Source organism: Danio rerio, chromosome 18 (assembly GCF_052040795.2).
Source record: "Danio rerio strain M-AB ecotype USA chromosome 18, GRCz13ab, whole genome shotgun sequence".
Classification (NCBI taxonomy): Eukaryota; Metazoa; Chordata; class Actinopteri; order Cypriniformes; family Danionidae; genus Danio; species Danio rerio.
Genome location: NC_141038.1, coordinates 38,558,864 through 38,577,564, shown reverse-complemented (window position 1 = coordinate 38,577,564; position 18,701 = coordinate 38,558,864). Strand labels below are relative to the sequence as shown.

The 18,701-nt window shown below is 35.4% G+C and overlaps 1 protein-coding gene across 37 annotated transcripts in view; it reads left to right on the top strand.

Moving 5' to 3' along the window:
* The window catches only part of ryr1b (ryanodine receptor 1b (skeletal)), a 245,403-nt gene that overhangs the window by 210,767 nt on the left and 15,935 nt on the right, over window positions 1-18,701 (top strand). For 10 of the 37 annotated variants that reach the window (XM_087292548.1, XM_087292547.1, XM_087292543.1 and 7 more), the window contains 10 exon segments: window positions 3,827-3,907; window positions 5,332-5,420; window positions 7,303-7,431; window positions 7,529-7,633; window positions 13,309-13,390; window positions 13,487-14,796; window positions 15,769-15,854; window positions 15,942-16,113; window positions 16,222-16,308; window positions 17,594-17,902. In XM_087292548.1, the coding sequence (XP_087148674.1) occupies window positions 3,827-3,907; window positions 5,332-5,420; window positions 7,303-7,431; window positions 7,529-7,633; window positions 13,309-13,390; window positions 13,487-14,796; window positions 15,769-15,854; window positions 15,942-16,113; window positions 16,222-16,308; window positions 17,594-17,902 (2,450 nt within the window). 37 annotated transcript variants of the gene reach the window in all.

Genomic DNA, 18,701 nt, shown 5'->3' with positions numbered 1-18,701 from the left:
GTGTTGAAAAAATCTGCTCTCCCTTAAACAGAAATTGGGGAAAAAATAAACAAGCGGTCTAATAATTGAGGGGGGCTAATAATTCTGACTTCAACTGTATGCTGTATATAAATATGCGTGTGTGTGTGTGTGTATGTGTGTGTGTGTGTGTGTGTGTGTGTTTGTGTGTGTGTGTGTGCGTGTGTGTGTGTGTGTGTGTGTGTGTGTGTGTGCGTGTGTGTGTGTGTGTGTGCGCGTGTGTGTGCGCGTGTGTGTATGTGTGTGTGTGTGTGTGTGTGTGCGTGTGAGTGACAGTACATAATATGTTATTTATTTTGCATGACAGTAACTTAACTAGGTTATGTTAACTAGGCAAATAAGGTAAAACAGCCAATAAGCAAAATGAAAAGCTACTTTTTTTTCCAGCCAAACCAACATAGTTAAACCTTTCCACAGAAGAAAAAAAATATTATAGAAAATACTCTAAACAATTCGTCATTCTGTTAAACTTCACTTGAAAATATATTTTTAAAAGAATAGAAATTTTAAACAATGGCAAAAAAATATATATATATATATACTATAACATTATAACATAATGTATTTATATACATTACGCTATATATATATATATATATATATATATATATATATATATATATATATATATATATATATATATATTGCAGCTCTATAGTTTGTTTAATATCAGCTTAGATAAACTAAAAGAAAGGGAAAATATCATTGTTATAATCTGACTAGGAAATGTGAATAATCAAACACAGCCTATTGCTGCTTTTGACTTTAACCAAGCTGTCATACTATTCTATATTCTTCAGTTATAGAAAAACTGTTGTCATCATTTTATATTGAGGAATAGTTTGTCCTGTGTATTGATATGAGCAAGGTAGTAACTGTACTATTTATGTTATAGGGTAGGAATTTTAAATAAACAAGATACGTTTTTTAAAAGTACTAATAAACAGCCAACATAGTAATATGCTAATAAGCAATCAGTCTATAGTAAAAACTATATGTGTTCCCTAAACTGAACTGTTTTCAAAATTGAACAGAATGATCCAGTTTTAAAAGCTTTATGGAGAGCATTTCATGGTGAACACAGTTTGAATCAGTTTGTTTCTGTTCAGACATTTTTTTTGTCTTGCAATGCTGAATTTGCAGTTGAATTGTGATAAAAGCCAAAATTGCAAGACTTAAAGTTGCCAATAGTTTTTTTTTTTTTTTTTTTTTCAAGATTTCACTGGCCCACAACGTAGTTATCTAACATTTACTAATGCTTTATACTCATATGACTTATATCTTTCTTATCTGTAGACAGTAGATCCTAAAACCAGATGGCTAAACTGTAATGCTTGATTTCTGTGACCAAACAATAATTTAATTTTATTTTGTTTTATGTTAATTGAATTTTAAATATGTTTTGCACTATTTTTTTCTTACTTTTTTTTTTTTTTTTGATTAAAGGTGCTTTCACATCTGTGAATTGATTCATTTGTTCCTAAACAGGGATTAAAATTGTTACATTGTTGCTCTTTTTTCTTGGTGTGGTTTGCTTTCACACGGCAAAGTTTCTAAACAGGCCAAAAGAGCTAAAACAAGTCATGTGTGAGTAAACTCTCCTGAGATTGGTCAGAGTTTCACGGTTTATTTTGCTGAGTCCCGCTCAGCTGTCAGGGGGGGTGGTGGTTTGGTGTTGTTTGACATCGTGCACGCGACGTGTCTGAAGAGTGAGGAGGGATGCAAGGGGAGGGGTGAGAAGGGTGCGCAATGTATTTGAGGACCGGGAGGGAACGTGCAATATCCGGGAGATTGTCACTCGTTTGCGGTCATCCGGGAGTCTCTGTGCATTTGCGGGAGATCCCCGAAACCTCTGGGAGACTTGGATGTCTGGAATGACCTCCGGCCCTACTCATAATTCTCTCTTCATATAGCCGTATGCCTTTTACATATCCATAAACCAATGTGATATAGCCAGGCTCGAATCGTATCGCTTTTTCACTACAATCGATCCACTCCAGAGTTCGTTTCAATCAAGCCAAGACCACCTCATTCAGGCGATCTCGGACCTATTGTTTTGGTGTGGATCCGAGCGCGATAGCTGGATTCACATAGACAAGTTCTGAAACAAAAGTATAGGTGTGAAAGCACCCTAACTAAGTTTTGAAATGACAACTATTTTTATATTTTGACTATTTATTTATTTGTTTATTTATTTATTTATTTATTTGTTTGTTTTTTTATTTATTTATCTAACCTAACTTCCATATTTATCTAATCTAACTTCCATATGTTCACTATTTATTTTATTAAGGGAAAACAAGGATATTTTCATGTTTTGTTTTTTTGTTTTTTTCTCGTAGTCTTGTGCTGGGTTCACACCAGACGCAAACCATTCCATCACTCTCTATAGATTACTCACAGGATGTTTTTTTAACCTTGCATAAGTTTTCTTCTCAAGTTGAATTTTTTGTACTTGCACGGAAGACACTGTTAAGACAATTTCCATGCGATCACAGCAAACACTTCATGCATTCAATGTCATTTACACTTCCCTTGTGGAAAGTTGCTTCTATTTGCTAGTTTCAATTGACTTTGTATGTAATCTACAGTACTCGCACAAGTAACTAAATTAGCATTTGGTGTGCACCCAGAATTACTCTGTTTAATAGCAACTTATTTCCATATATAAACTTCAGGGCACATTAATCCATTGAGGCCTCAACTTCCCATGGCTCATCTTTCCCTTTTTCTCCATCTCCTCCAGGAGTGCAGTAGATCTGTTTTGCATGATTGTGAGTCAGTGTGTTTTAAATTTTTAGGTCTTGTCTAAGAAGATCAAAACTCTTCTCCATGTATGTTCTTCATGAAGATCTCACTGTTATTGTGTTTTCCGTGTCTGTGATTTTTTTCATGTGTGTCCTTGTACACTTTTGTTCATGTCTCTGTTTTTTTTTCTCAGTTATTGTATTAATGTTTGTCCCTTTGAAGTGGCCGTATTTTTCATGTGTGATTTGTCAGTGTGTGTGTCTACTAGTGTTAAACGTTGTGTTGATGTCAGGTCTCCTCGTTTGCTGGTCTGCTTCAGTAAACAGCTAAACGGATGTGGCACAGCAGGTCTTTTGTGGTTCTACTAACATGCTAATGGGGGCTGAAAGTGCTGTGATTAAAATCAAAGAACACCCAAAGTTTCTAAAGGGACAGTTGACCCAAAAATGAAAGTGATATTAGTTAGTGTGATTCACTTAACCCTGTGTCGTTCCAAACCTGTATACTCTTATTTACAGAATAATATTAGAAGTTGTATTGGTCAAATAAATCACTGGAAAGCTTAGTAAATGTCTTTCAAAATGGAAAGAAAGAAAGAAAGAAAGAAAGAAAGAAAGACTTCTTAAGGTGAAAAAAAAACTTCTAAAGGTGTCATAAAGTGAGTTCAGACCTCATTTATACTATATTTGATATAAAATATTTGTTTATGATGTTTTAATTTTATTTATTTATCTAAATCATACAAGAAAACGGTACATTATATGGGTTTGGAACAAAATGAGGTAGGTAAACGATGACAGGGTTACATTTTTGGGTTGACTATTTCTTATATATGAATCTATTTATTAAGTGGACTAAGGATGATATTTTACCATCAACATAGGAAACTTCTGTTAATATTCAAATCTAAAAGGTTTTAGTATCAAAACTGGCTCTTTTGTAATTAGTTTTTCACATTAACTACTTTTTTAATAGTTGGAAAGTAATAATATCTAATAATAAGACACTGTTTAGTTTGTCTTGCCTCACATTCATGCTGTTTGTGTGTTTCCCTTTTTAGAGGAGAAAGTGATGGCAGATGATGAATTCACTTGCGACCTTTTCCGCTTCCTGCAACTGCTTTGTGAAGGCCACAATAATGGTGAGCTTCTAGAGACTTAAATTATAAATTTTTTAAAAATAGGACACCTGGCACATAAGTGCACACAATAATCAAGTTTTTATTTTGTCACAACATTTGTTTTAATGTATATTTGTCCTTAAAAAAAACTAAGAAAAGCTGCGATCTAGCATCAGGTTGTCAGTCAGTCATTTTACATATACATTTAGTCATTTAGCAGACGCTATTGTCCAAAGATTCATCATCATGTCATGGCTCATGAAACAGATGTCCATAATTTCTTAACTGTATGGACTGTTTTATCACTGAATTACATTACATTTTTAACAATAGGCTACTTAAAGGGCTGAAGCAAAGTACCTCCGTAGCCGGGATCAGGTCATGGTTCACCAGTTGAAAAACCCTGTGGCTAACATGACAGAGCTGCAGAGCTTTTGGTCAGCTGAAAAGTAAAAACTATGAATGCATGTGCTCTGATCCACTAATATAATGAATAAACAGCACAATGCAGCGGATTGTAAAAAAGATATTTGGTTAATAACTGATCACTTTTTAACTTCATTTTAGTCTTGTATTTTATTTTTTTTTGTCAACAAAATTGCATGCGGATGTAGTCCCTGTTAGCATCTAATGTTATCCATCTTGTCTTCGTCTTACCCTACTCTTGGAATTAAAGATTGTCAGTGAATATAAATGTGACCATTTTTATTAACAAAATAAACACTGATACAGTTGAAGTCAGAATTATTAGCCCCCTAATTATTATTTTTTTCCTCTTTTCTTATATTTCCCAAATGATGTTTAGCAGAGCAAGGAAATTTCCACAGTGTGTCTGATAATATTTTTTCTTCTGGTGAAAGTCTTATTTGTTTTATTTTGACTAGAATAAAAGCAGTTTATAATTTTTTAATCGCCATTTCAAGAAAATTAATAGCCCCTTTAAGCTATTTTTTTTCCAATAGTCTACTGAATAAACTATCATTTTTTTTTTTACTTCCCTTAATACTCTAACCTGCCTAGTTAACCTAATTAACCTAGTTAAGGCTTTAAATGTCACTTTAAGATGTATAGAAGTGTCTTATTATTATAATATTTACTGTCATCATGGCAAAGATAAAATAAATCAGTTATTAAAAAAGAGTTATTAAAACTATTATGTTTAGAAATGTGTTAAAAAAGTCTTCTCTTTGTTATACAAAAAACGGGGGGAAAAATAAACAGGGGGGCTAATAATTGAAGGGGGCTAATAATGCTGACTTGAACTGTTTTTAGACTTCAACATATTTTAGATATTTTTTTAAAAACATAATTACACCATCGGAAAAAGATTTCTTAAAAAATTAGCGGGTAATTGCAAAATTGTAGCTAGTAATATATAAACAAATAAATGAATGAACAAACAAACAAACTATTGTAGCTTGTTTTGAGTGATCTTCTCCTTTCAGATTTCCAGAACTACCTGCGCACACAAACAGGCAGCACAACCACCATCAACATCATCATCTGCACAGTAGACTTTCTGCTCAGACTGCAGGTAAAGTTTCATTATCTTTAAATCTAAAGTTGTCTCAAAATTATTAAAACAATTTCAAGGTGAAGTCTGATTATTTACTCTTGTTTTTGTGTTTAGTTAAGCTTCTTATGTGTGCCAGCTCAGATGTTTTGAAAAGAAAACATGCAACTAGGTTTTTTATATATATTTATCTGACATAAATGACCCATTGAATTTCCTGTCAGAATCCTTGCGTTAGAACAGGCAACAGAGAAATGGATTCAATTTATCTATGAAAGGAATGTTCTAAAAGCTGTGGGGAAAAAAAAAAATTCGTGTGTGTGTAAAAAAATTCCAAAAATTCATGGCATTGGGCAATGTGAAGCTAGAGTTTCAAAGATGCAAGTATTTATTTTATACATCGTTCTTGTTTGTTTTGCTTGGTTACAGTTAGCAAATGCCAGCTTTGATACAGGTTTAAAATCAGATCATCATACTTTCTGTTCAAAGCTGTGTTTGTCAGTGTAGTGTTGTTAAATAAACCAGTGTCACTTTTCATTTGTATAGATGTCTTTTTAAATACATTTTACTTTCAATGTCAAGCAATGATAAATTATACACTATGGATATATGTGTGTATATATCCAACTTTTACACACAATGGCCCTCATTGATTTCAGCTTTAAAGCAATGGGTTAATCAGACAATAACTCGTTGAAGGGGCAAGCGTTGTGAGCTCCTATATTTACAGTTGCTCTAAGACATTACTGAACGCTGTTTTAGATGTAACGTTCTGTGTGAATGGCCCCTTGGATTGAATTTGTCTATTTATTTATTTTTTGGGGGGTATTTTAAAGGTCGAAATATCATTTTGTGCTTTTCAGTTTGAATGAAACATTGATGAATAAGTTAAATACAAAAGAAAAATCAGGGTATTAGAATTAGTTTTTACTTCAACAAATCTATTTCATTGCAAAATTGTAAAAGCTTAGTCAGAAGACTTATTCAAATACAGCTTAAAATGATAATTCACCAAAATTATCTTAATTTTCTTACTATTTAAAATGCTCAAATGGTTCCAAATTTTTGAGATATTCTTCAAGAGTTTACACTTAGCTGATGATTAATTATAAGCTACTTTGACATGCTGTCCCAAGAGAGAGCCCTGAGCTCATAAGATCCTCAAGCCCGGGGCTCCCTCCCGTTGCAAGGGGATTTTGAGCTTAGGTAGTTCTTGAGAACTCCCCTGCTGTAGTAGCTAATAAACAGATAGTGATTGCTGTTAAGAGATAACTATATACTAGAAGCATGTCTATGGTGCAGATTTGGATTAGTCAGTTAACTTAAGTTGCATGTTTTTGGACGGTGGGAGGAAACCGGGGAACCTGGGGGAAACCCAAGTAAACATGGGGAGAAAGTGCAAACTCTGCACAGAAACGTCTGCTGGTTTGGTAAAGCCTAGAACCAGAAGCACTGGGCCTCTGTGTCACCCATCTAGGAAAAAGGAGGGGTAGAGGTGGAAGGGGGGACTCTTCAAAACAAAGATAGCAGTAATGCGTAACCCAGGGTATTTGTAGTAGCTTAGGAGTCGTCTGATTGGTGCATTGAGAATTGAATAATGCGAATCCAGGTGTTAGCAATCATAAGCATGTGATCCTCTCAAAATTAGTTTATAAATAAACATCACTTATTTTTGTTGAGTATAAATAAAGATAGTTGAAGAATTTGGATATCTGTAACCCAAGACATCCAGCATCAATACAAACTAGTGTTTTAAGAATTCCCACAATACCTATGTTTGCGTCTAACAGAAGAAAGGTTTGAAACAAGTGTAGAGTAAGTAAATGATGACCGATTATATGGTTCTGGTTAAACTGCTCACATTAGGATTTCTCCAAGTCATTGTGTGTCTTTTCCATCTCAGGAATCTATCAGTGACTTCTACTGGTATTACTCTGGAAAGGATATTATTGATGAACCAGGCAAGAGGAACTTCTCTAAGGCCATGACTGTGGCTAAACAGGTTTTCAACAGCTTGACAGAGTATATCCAGGTACTGTTGACAATTGTCTGTGAAGTTGAGCTCTTTCAGGTTCTTCCAGACCATCATCTCAATCATGTTTAATCACTTGGCTGTTTCTCAACCATAGGGCCCTTGCACCGGAAACCAGCAGTCTCTCGCTCACAGCAGACTGTGGGATGCTGTGGTGGGATTTTTGCACGTGTTCGCACACATGATGATGAAATTAGCACAGGTATCAGCACACATGTCAAGCAAACACAAACCCCTAACATGACTGATCGATTTTACCATATTGATCAATTTTATTGCACCTAGAAGACTCCGGCACTTTCCTGGAAAAGTTCCGCCAACTCTGAATCAGTGTCATCTGTATGTTTGTTTATTTCAACATAATGAAGCACTTGTCATTTAGTTTTGCCTAATCTAAATGCAAAGCATCATTTCACCAACTGTACGCAAAGCAAAACGGAGAAAAAAATGCATAGTATTGTCAGTAAGTATGGCTGCGCAAGTATTTCTGAAAATACATCAGGTCAGGGGCGCAAAAAAGGGGGTTTGCAGTATATGCTGCCACACACTAATTATCCTTATTAAAATTTTCAAATAATTAAAATAAATAAATAAATATGTTTTGTTAAAAATGTTTCTTTTGCATTTTATACGAGTATAATATTGTATTTTATTAAATGAAAAATTATACCATGAGCTGCATATGTTGGCACACAGGTTTTATTCACAATCATGTAACACAATAACATGCAGTCACTCAGCCAAGGGTAAAGTGTTCATATAAATGGAACTATTTAGATTTTTTACATTTTTATCAAAATAAACTGTCAAATCATACATACAGTACAGTTGAGGTCAAAAGTTATGATTAATCTGAAAAAAAAAATTGATTTATTGTTTATTATTAATTAATTATTTTGCCAAAATAAGAGGAATCACACAAAATGTATGATTATGTGAATATGAATTTCATTTACTTGATTGTAATGATTCTTAATCCTGTTAAAACTGACACATGAACAAATAGTCAGAATATTCACATTTTGAAATGTTTATTAATCCTTCTATCAAGATCTATTTTTATACCATACACATGTTTTTATAAATGTATTATATGTCATATTGAAACATTAGGCCTTTTGGTAACTTTTTTTGCTCAAAACTATTTTGATTTTAGTTACAAAAAAAGTTTGCCCATAACGTTTTGATAAAATAGAACATTTTAGGCAGATTGTCTTTGTTTATCATTTAGACTAAACATTTTACTGTCTTTTTTATTCCACGTTGTGAGAGGTGGAATAGCAGTTTCAGTCAATTGTTAATGCAAAGACAGACCTTACACCTCGCATATGAGAAGTGATTGTGTTTTTATGTTTGCCCTTTAGGACTCCCATATCTATCATTTTGTTTTCACAAGTGTACACAAAGTACAAAAGCAAGGCATGTCAAGGTGCTTTAATCATTTAGTGAGGAAAATTAAATTGAGAAGAAATATGAGTGATAAGATTTAATTCTTTGTGACTTAACAGGCTTAGTGTAATCATACATTTACTACATCATATTATTTCAGATGTGTTCAGAACTGCAAAATGTATTTGTTTGAAGCATGTTGATGAGGAAAAAAAATATCTTTAATATATTGATGGAAAATTTTGGCACTATCTCTTGCCTGTTATAAAATGTAGTTTGATTGGTGGTGGTGGTGGTGGTGGTGGTAATGGTGGGGGGCATACCCAGCATAACCCTCAGTAAATGTGTAGTTGCGCCCCTGAATCGGATTTTTATGTAAAATAATTTTATACATTCCTTAATTTTTATTTTATGTTGTTTCAACTACATTGATCATACTGTTTTTGCTATATAATAGAACTCATACATGCATACTTATAGAAGTATTATCTATATATTCTATATAAGTATGACCAGAAAGTAGACTAATGAAATACATTTTCTCTGGCTTGGAGTTTGCATTTTTTTCTCAGCACTAATGTTTACTTGCATATTCCATCCATGTGCAAAAATTATAAATCATTTATATTATTTATTTTAGAATTTATTTGTCTGTTTTTTTTTTTATTAAATCTTACTAATTTTGGTTTTTACACTGTGCTTAACTCCAGGTCATCGCTGTTCTAAACACCGCTTTTAACCATGGGTAAAATTATGTTTCACACTTAAAAGTTAGGTTATAATCTCATTTGATTCAGGTTTATTCACTCCCTTTTCATATCACAAATTACATATTTAGGATAAACATTGCTGGAGTTACCAAATCTATTTATTTATGCATGTTTTATTTCTCTTTACTATTTGGACTTATTTGGACCTAATTAGAATAACACCTAAGTATCATATTTTGATATGATGTACTTTTAGAGAAAAATTATGTCCATATATGTGAACTCGTGGTCCAAATTTACATAAAACAACTTTTCTTGACAGTTTATAATGCATTAATAACACACATATTTTTGAACATGTTTGACTATCAGAAAGTAAAAACATTTTTTGCCCATTTTGGACAGTTAAAAAAAGAGTTTGAGACATTTTATATGCTGCAAAAGAGTTTCAGGATGACTCTGTATGTCTGTAACAAAATACAAAACATTCAAAGCATTTTAAATAGCCACCAAGGAGCTAAAATGTGCTGTCTATGTATGTGGCCACTAAGCCCTAGGAGGTTTATTGTATTTTTTAATGATGGAGAACTAGTCCACTAACTGATCTCTTCCAAAACTGCTGAATTTCCCTCTGTATTTGTTCTGTTTAGTCCAACGTAGTCAAAAATTGCCAATGATCCATGGGTGTAGAACATTTTCATTGTGTGATGTTGATGCACTAATCTATTAATCTAGTAAGCTAAACGTTTTTCTTAACCTCTCTGCTGTGTGTTTGATTTTTCTTCTAATATTTGTTACACATCTGGTACTGTTGTACTGCATTTTTGTATTTCTCAATATTGAGAATCTCTCCCATTCTCAAGCTTTAAAAAGGATAGTGAAACATTTACCAGTTTGTTGAAAGATATGTGTCAAAGTTGGTTTCTCGACCAACAATATGAGGCAACACAATCTCACAGCAGTTCATAACTTTTAGATTCAGTGGCTAATTAATATGAATTTGTATGAATTGCTTTCATACATTTAGTACCCTTTGCTTATCCCCTAATAAGGATTGGGTTTAGGGCATGGGGTTTGGGGCTACGCCTCATTTAAAAAATTTTATGTTTTTATATGAATTCATTTATATGAGCAATTTTCCACTTTTCTGACAATCTATAAAAGAGTTCCCTCATGAAATCTGGCTATGTGGGATGATTGAGTTTTACTCTTTGAACATAATGATAATTAACATGTTTTTTAATTCCAATCTAAAGCAATTTTAGCCTCAAGTTGTAGGTACAAAGAAAAGTGAATTAAATTTTGAAAAGAAATGAAAACATAATAAATGAGTGGATGAAGAGAGTGGGAGATGAGATCAATACAAAAATGTATTAAAAATGTTTATGGATAACATTTTTATTCTGATGTGTAACCCTGCCAGATGCACCCTGACCAAGGACTCCGAGATGGCGTAAGGATTTTTTGTTGTTGTTCGTCTAATGCACTTTTGCACTTCTTTCCTCACACACACTCCTGTTTCTTCCATTTTGCTTATGTGTCAGCACATGTCCTGCAAGCGGAATAGGAGGTGTGCTTTATCATAATTATTGGTTATTTGTCAGGATGTCAAGATTCTTCTCAAGTCACTTTAAATGTCAACATTTTTGTCTTGGACTTGGCCATATTGGGTTCATTTTGATACACAATGTCGCTATGCCTTGTTTGTGCTTTTGCTTACTTATAAAGGACATTTATTTTCCTCTAACATATTAGACCATAATAATTGTTATTGATGCAGGCTGTTTGCTTTATATGGTGTCCTATACCTTAAGGAATAAACACCTTCACATGAATCACATACTTCTTTTTAATATGAAAATGTTTCAAATACACATGTTCCATGTGTGTTTTGAATGTGATTTTATTGTGAGATGGCCCATGTGAAGCTTATGTATTGCTTATGCAATTTGTTTTGTAATGAATGTGTCCAAATGTGCAAAATATTGCACTTTTTCTGTACAGGGCTTACATGTTATGGCACTTTAAGGAAATATTGCTAGCACTTTCTATGAAGCCCATGCATTACATTATAACCCTGTTTATAATTATTTATTATCAAGCAAGACATGACTGAAATATAATGTAATGAATGTTAAAGCTACATTTATAATAGTTAATAATACTTATTAGGCATGTATTTGATTTTTCAATATACATGTTCTCAAAAAATTATACACTGATTTAAACACTTGCAAAATGCCATCAATAATGCATTTATACAGATTAGTAACTGACTTACAATAAGTATTTATAAAGCAACAGGGATCTTGTTCAGAATATTGAAGCATTCACTTATTAGACAGAATATAATCAATGTAACTTTGAGCCTTGGTAACTTAAATATAATGCTATAACGTTGCAGACTGCGGGCTCTATTTTGATGATCCATGCACAAAGTCCAAAGCGCATAGCACAAAAGCCTTATGGGCATGTCAGAATCATCTTTTGCTATTTTAAGGTTAGAAAAATACACTTTGTGCCACAGTGCATGGTCTAACATGGTTGAGTTTATTCTCTTAGAGAGTTATAGGTGTGTTTTGGAAAAAAAAAAAAAACAATCAGTGTCTACATTTCCCATTCCCTTTAAGAGTCAGTTTCATCTCGTCATAGCACATTTGCTATTTACATAGCGGACTTTGTAAGTGGGAAAAACTGAACGATTTACTAGAGAGAAAACAGTTAAACAGAGCATATACAGCACGAGAGTGAGAGATGAGCCTCCTGATTCTTTACTTTCACTTTTACTCTCGTGGATAGGGAAACGTGTTGTACGCACAGACATCCATTAGCCTATAAATAATTAATTTTGTTTGTTAAGTGTGATCAAACAACTGAGTTAATACACATGCTGCCCCATATGGTCTAAAACCTGAAATCTAAGCTAAAACAAATATAAATATGCATATAATAAATACTACTACTACTAATAACAACATTATAAAAAAGCAAATTGTTATGAATAAACTGAAAAAAGCCCTCCCCGAGATGAAGAAGGCATGAAAGTTTGGTTTTTATATTTATGTAGGCTAGAAAATAATATGTTTTGTAATATTTTAATTCTTTAATTATTTTTTCATTTGTAAATATATATACATACATAGACTATAATATTAATAATACATTATGAGCATGAGCTTTATAGAAAGTGTTACCAAATTTTTTTGCAGGGACTGTCATGAAGAGTTTGATCTTAACAGAGACAATACAGAATAACATTGCTGCACAATATTGAGCAGATGCTCTGAATATTTGCTTCCAGCTTACTGCTAATTTGCTGATGTGGTCGTCCTCATTGACATCTTCTTCTGGCTTTTTTATGTTTGTATCCGCCTACATATGTTCATGTGTTAGACAAAAGGTTGCGGTATGTGATGCTATGTTTGTGTCTATTTATAAATGCAAACCAAGGATCATTTCTGGAGTAGAACCCATTCTGAGGTAAGCTGAGAGTAGGTGGACTTTTGTCCCAGTAGTGCTGTCTCTTAAATCCCCCCACCCCCTCGTCAAAAAAGCAATCCATGACCCAGAGATGCTAGTTATGCCACAGAGATGTTGATGCACAATACTTTTCTTGGTTCCATGGTGCATATTATATTAAAATGGTAAACAAGTTCTACGCAATTTATGACAACCAAAAGCTTTTTTATGGGTTTTACATGAAGAATTTGAGACATTTTTCGATAATTCTCTGTGTTTTTTTGTTGTTGTGTGTCTGAATTTGGTTGTGTGAACACAGGACTCCAGTCAAATTGGTCTGCTGAAGGAGCTTCTGGATCTACAGAAGGACATGGTGGTGATGCTTCTCTCTCTACTTGAGGGTAAGAGATAACTGCTCAATGTACTGAACTTTCTTGGTGGCCTCTTAAATCAGTAAAGCAACTTTAGTCATGGTCTGATTCACTGTATTACCACAGGTAATGTTGTGAATGGCACAATCGCTCGCCAAATGGTTGACATGCTGGTTGAGTCATCAAGCAATGTGGAGATGATTCTCAAGTTCTTCGACATGTTCCTCAAACTGAAGGATATTGTGGCATCAGATGCTTTCCGTGACTATGTGACGGACCCTCGTGGTCTCATCTCCAAGAAAGACTTCTCCAAGGCTATGGACAGTCAGAAGCAGTACACTCCATCTGAGATCCAGTTCCTGCTGTCGTGCTCTGAAGCTGATGAGAACGAGATGATCAATTTTGAGGAGTTTGCCAACCGCTTTCAAGAGCCTGCCAAAGACATTGGCTTCAACATCGCCGTGCTCCTCACCAACCTGTCTGAGCATGTTCCTCATGACACTCGCTTGCAGAACTTCTTGGAACAAGCTGAGAGTGTGCTCAACTACTTCCGCCCCTTCCTGGGCCGAATCGAGATCATGGGTGCTAGCAAAAGGATTGAACGTATCTACTTTGAGATCAGCGAGGCCAATCGTAACCAGTGGGAGATGCCTCAGGTCCGAGAATCAAAACGGCAGTTCATCTTTGATGTGGTCAATGAGGGTGGCGAGTCTGAGAAGATGGAGCTCTTTGTGAACTTCTGTGAGGACACCATCTTTGAGATGAACATCGCCTCGCAGATCTCTGAGCAAGAGGAGGAGGTCATTGAAGATGAGGATGAAGAAGAAGAGGAGGAGAGCGGTGGTGGTGGAGGTGGAGAGGGAGAAGGAGAGGAAGGGAATGGAGAAGAAGCACCGCCTGAATCGAGCTCAGCCTTTGCTGACTTCATCAAGAGCATTGTTAACTTCCTTAGCCTCTTTACTTTCCGCAATCTCAGACGCCGCTACCGCAAAATCAGGAAAATGACCATAAAGGACATGATTGTTGGTTTGGTGATGTTCCTCTACACTGTCCTCTTCGGCATCTTGCACTTCATCTACAGCGTCTGCAAAGGTTTCTTCTTGCTGATCTGGAACACTCTCTTTGGAGGAGGTCTCGTGGAGGGAGCTAAAAAGATGACGTTAACAGAGATTTTGACTAACATGCCTGACCCAACTCAAGACGAGGTGCACGGTGACCTTCCTCCTGAGCCAGGAGCAAGAAAAGTACAGGAAGCAGGTGGAGCCGGTGAGGGAGAGGAGGGAGCAGGAGGAGGAGAGGAGGAAGCAGAAGAGGGAGAAGAAGATGAAGATGGAAGAGCTGGCTTTGGTCCTCATGGTGGTCTCGGAGACATGGGAGAAACTGAACCAGAGGAGCCTCCTACTCCAGAAGGCAGTCCACTGCTGAAGAGAAAACTGGTGAGAAGAACTTTAGTACTTGAAGTAAGGCTGGGCGATTTAACCCAGGTTTATTTTCATGTGCGTTTTGTCAGTAAAGCTGGTTCAAATTAACCTCCAGCATGTGCATCTAGATGGAGCAGAGTTGACTACACAGAGTCGTAGTACACTAAACACAGAAACATTTTTCTTACAAGATGTCCATAAGAGTCGGGTCACACTTTATTTTGATGGTGCGTTTGTTAAATTAAGTTACATTGCATCTATATGCCAACTAATTCTTATAAGATTATAAGTAGACTGTTAGGTTGGGGTTAGGGTTAGTTGACATGTACTTCCAAAGTTTCTTGTAGTCAGTTAAATGTTTGTTGAAGGAGCAGTATCAACAGATTTTAATCAGACAGTCTACTAATACTCAAATGGACCATCAAAATAAAGTGTTATTGAGAGTCGCAGCTTTTTTTCAGAATCACTATCTTGATTTAATTTTGATTACCATTCAGCATGTGAATTGTTCCTCGCCAGCTTTTGTGTAAATGTTCTTTTAGAGAAAGGGGTCTGGATGCAGACCTGGTGCAGTGCAATCTGAGCTGCATTCAAAGCTTTTTAATGGCTCACCTAACACTATACCTACCCCTCACCGTGGCGTCACTTGCTCCATTTGAGTGCATTGTGTCTGACATTGCATTGCTGAGCATCCAAATTGCATCCAAATACTATTGCTTTTAGATCAGTGCTCACCAAACTTGTTCCTGGAGGGCCGGTGTCCTGCAGATTTTGGCTTCAACCCTAATCAAACACATCGGAACAAGCTAATCAATGTCTTACTATGTATACTTGAAACATCCAGGCAGGTGTGTTGAGGCAAGTCGGAGCTAAACCCTGCAGGGGCACCGGCCCTCCAGGACCGAGATTGGTGACCCCTGTTTTAGATTGTCAAAAACAAAGGAACTTCTCATAATTGCTTTGTAATTCTTTTGTAATTGTTTTCAGGTGAGTGAAGAAGGAGTAGAAGGCGAAGTAGTCGTAGAAGAGGAAAAAGTGGAGGAAGAACCAGCCCCAGAACCTGAAAAAGCAGAGTAAGTAATGGAGAAATTAGAACGGTACAATTTTTTTCATAAAATACATTCATATGTGAACATTTGTATTTATTCTTTTCATCAAAGTGCTGAAAATGGAGAGAAAGAGAAGGAGGCTGAACCTGAGACGGAGGACAAACAAGAAGAAGAGCAAGCTGAGATAGCTAAAGCCAAAGCTAAAGCAAAGAAAGGCAAGAAGGAAGAGGAAGTGGGCTTTGAACTCTGGAATGAACTTGAAATCCAAAGAATCAAATTCATGGTAATTCTCATTATTAGTTATTATTATATGATACTTTATTAAATTATATTATGCAGATTATTCACAGATGATTTTAACCTATTAAATATTTGACCATTTTATTCCTAGAATTACCTGTCTCGCAATTTCTACAACCTGCGCTTCCTGGCTCTGTTTATCGCCTTTGCACTCAACTTTATTCTGCTGTTCTACAAGGTCAGTTGGATTTTGAAACAACAGTTGCTTCTTTTAGAAATAGGCAGTGATGTAAGTGAACAAAGTAATAATACTGCTTATTTACGAGAATCTCTTCTTTACTTGCGTTTTTATTTTTCTAGCAACTCCTAATTTGACTCGACTATATTTTTAAAATGATTTCTATACATTTACTATAAGATACATTTCACTGAAGAACATTCGTTACTTACTAAAAAATAAAACCAAAGAAACTAAGAATGCAAGTCAGTTTGACTTAAGCTGCAGTCACACTGGGCTTTTCCTCCCATAGACTTCCATTCATACGCACGCGAATGCGTCAGACCGGGTCATGCATCAAGTTTTGCAGGTTGCTGTGGTGCAAAGTTCAAGCTTGGTGAACTCTGACCTGCGAAATCGCATCACTTGACTGCGAGAGAACAATCGAGGATCAAAACATGACATCTCTGGACAGAAATTTACAACATGGAGCAATCGCTCGCTTTTAAAAATGTCTATTAAGCTTGTTTAATCCCGGCCCTTTTCACTGCGCCGCACGACAGAATATCACAAGCTCAAATGTGACCGCAGCTTTAATCAGTGCTCTGCTACATTACTTTAATTAGTCAATTAGTTCAATTAGTGCATGTGTAATTGAGTGCTCACACAACCTCAGCTGTTCATATCATTTTTCGAACAAGCATTTCAGGATAGCAAGTATTGATATTAGGCCTACTTGACAATAAAACTGACAGCGGCACTCGTAATGTGGCAAAGATGAACACCGGGAATGAACAAACTGGAGAAAGTGTGTCTTATGCTGATAGATAATGGTATTTAAAAAGTCACTGTCCAACATCAAGACATTGAAGTAAACACATTGACATAAAGTGCAGATTCAGCAGCCAAATGGTGTGTTCAAAAGTCTTGTACATGATCATTTCAAGTTTTTTTGTTTAATTGTAGTTACATCATTTAAATGTACTTTTTCTATCATTACCTAAGTACATTAAATATTAAAAAAATTGCTTTTAAACTTAAGTACAATAAATGTCAGATACTTTTACTCAAATAATATTCTAAATAGTGACTTTACCTTTTACCAAGTACATTTTCTAGTAAGATACGCATACCTGTGGCTTTCTAGTACTTTATACTCCACTAGATATAGGGTTGTCATATTTTGGAGTTTTTGGCTTCAAAAAGTTGAAACTCCTGCACCAAAATAACTCACAAGCATGTGGTCCTCTGTAATAATTAGAGGAGCTGAATTTTGAAGATTCAAACCAGCTGCTTCCTTCTTTAGGTGTCTGACAGATTGCCTGGTGAGGAGGAAGAGTTTGAAGGTTCTGCTATGTTCGAGGGTTCTGGAGCCTTTGAGGGCTCTGCTGTGTTTGAAGGCTCTGCTGTGTTTGAGGGCTCTGGGGTATTTGAAGGCTCTGGAGAGGCTGAAGGTTCGGGAATGGAGGAGAATGGAGAGGAAGATGAGGAAAACGGGTTTGTCTACTACTTCCTGGAGGAGAGCACTGGATATATGGAGCCCGCCATGGCCTTCTTTTCCATCTTACACACCATAATTTCCTTCCTGTGTATTATTGGCTACAACTGCCTCAAGGTCAGGAGTTCAATGTTTACATATGGATTTTTTGTTGACACTTAGTTGACACACGGTTAGGGTTTTATTTTGTTTTGTTTTGTTTTGTTTTGTTCTGTTCTGTGGCCTGTTTCAGTAAGGAGTTTCAACCAACTCAGAGTTTAAAATTGAACTCTGTGTTGATTTACCATTTTCGATTTCAAAATAGCGGATCTGATTTAGGTCAATCAACTTTGAGTTGACATCTTCGCTCACACCATGACTTCAAAAAGGTATTATCAATGAAGAACAGATATTATTAGTGACCATTTGAAGCCATGAGATGCGGAGAACAGACGCTCTTGACACGCTCCAGATGCTCTGGAGGTCATTAATAATATAATAATATTAATACTGAAGCGGTAAAGGCATTTGAATGACCAATGAATGAATGAAAGAATGACCAAAACAACATTTAAGATGTTACAGTGTGCTCAGCATGCTGGTTTGTCTATTCACACACATTTCCATCATCATATGATCTCTTATAACAAACCTTTTTTAATGCACATACTGTAATTTGTTCAGTAAAAGTGTTTCCATTGTAGTTTATGTGCATCTTTTCTTATCGAATAACAGTTTATCCTACTCAGTTATGCGCTTGTTTTTTTTATGCGTTTTTTCAAAAGTTATATGCATCATGATGTTTCCGTTAACAGTCTTTATGCACATCCCCAAAATGAGCATTAAAATAGGTGGGTAGAAACGTAAGGCTAAGGTGAGAAATACCGCTTCGTCTTTAAAAAGGGAAGGAGACCGACAGAAAGTTTAGAAAATAAAA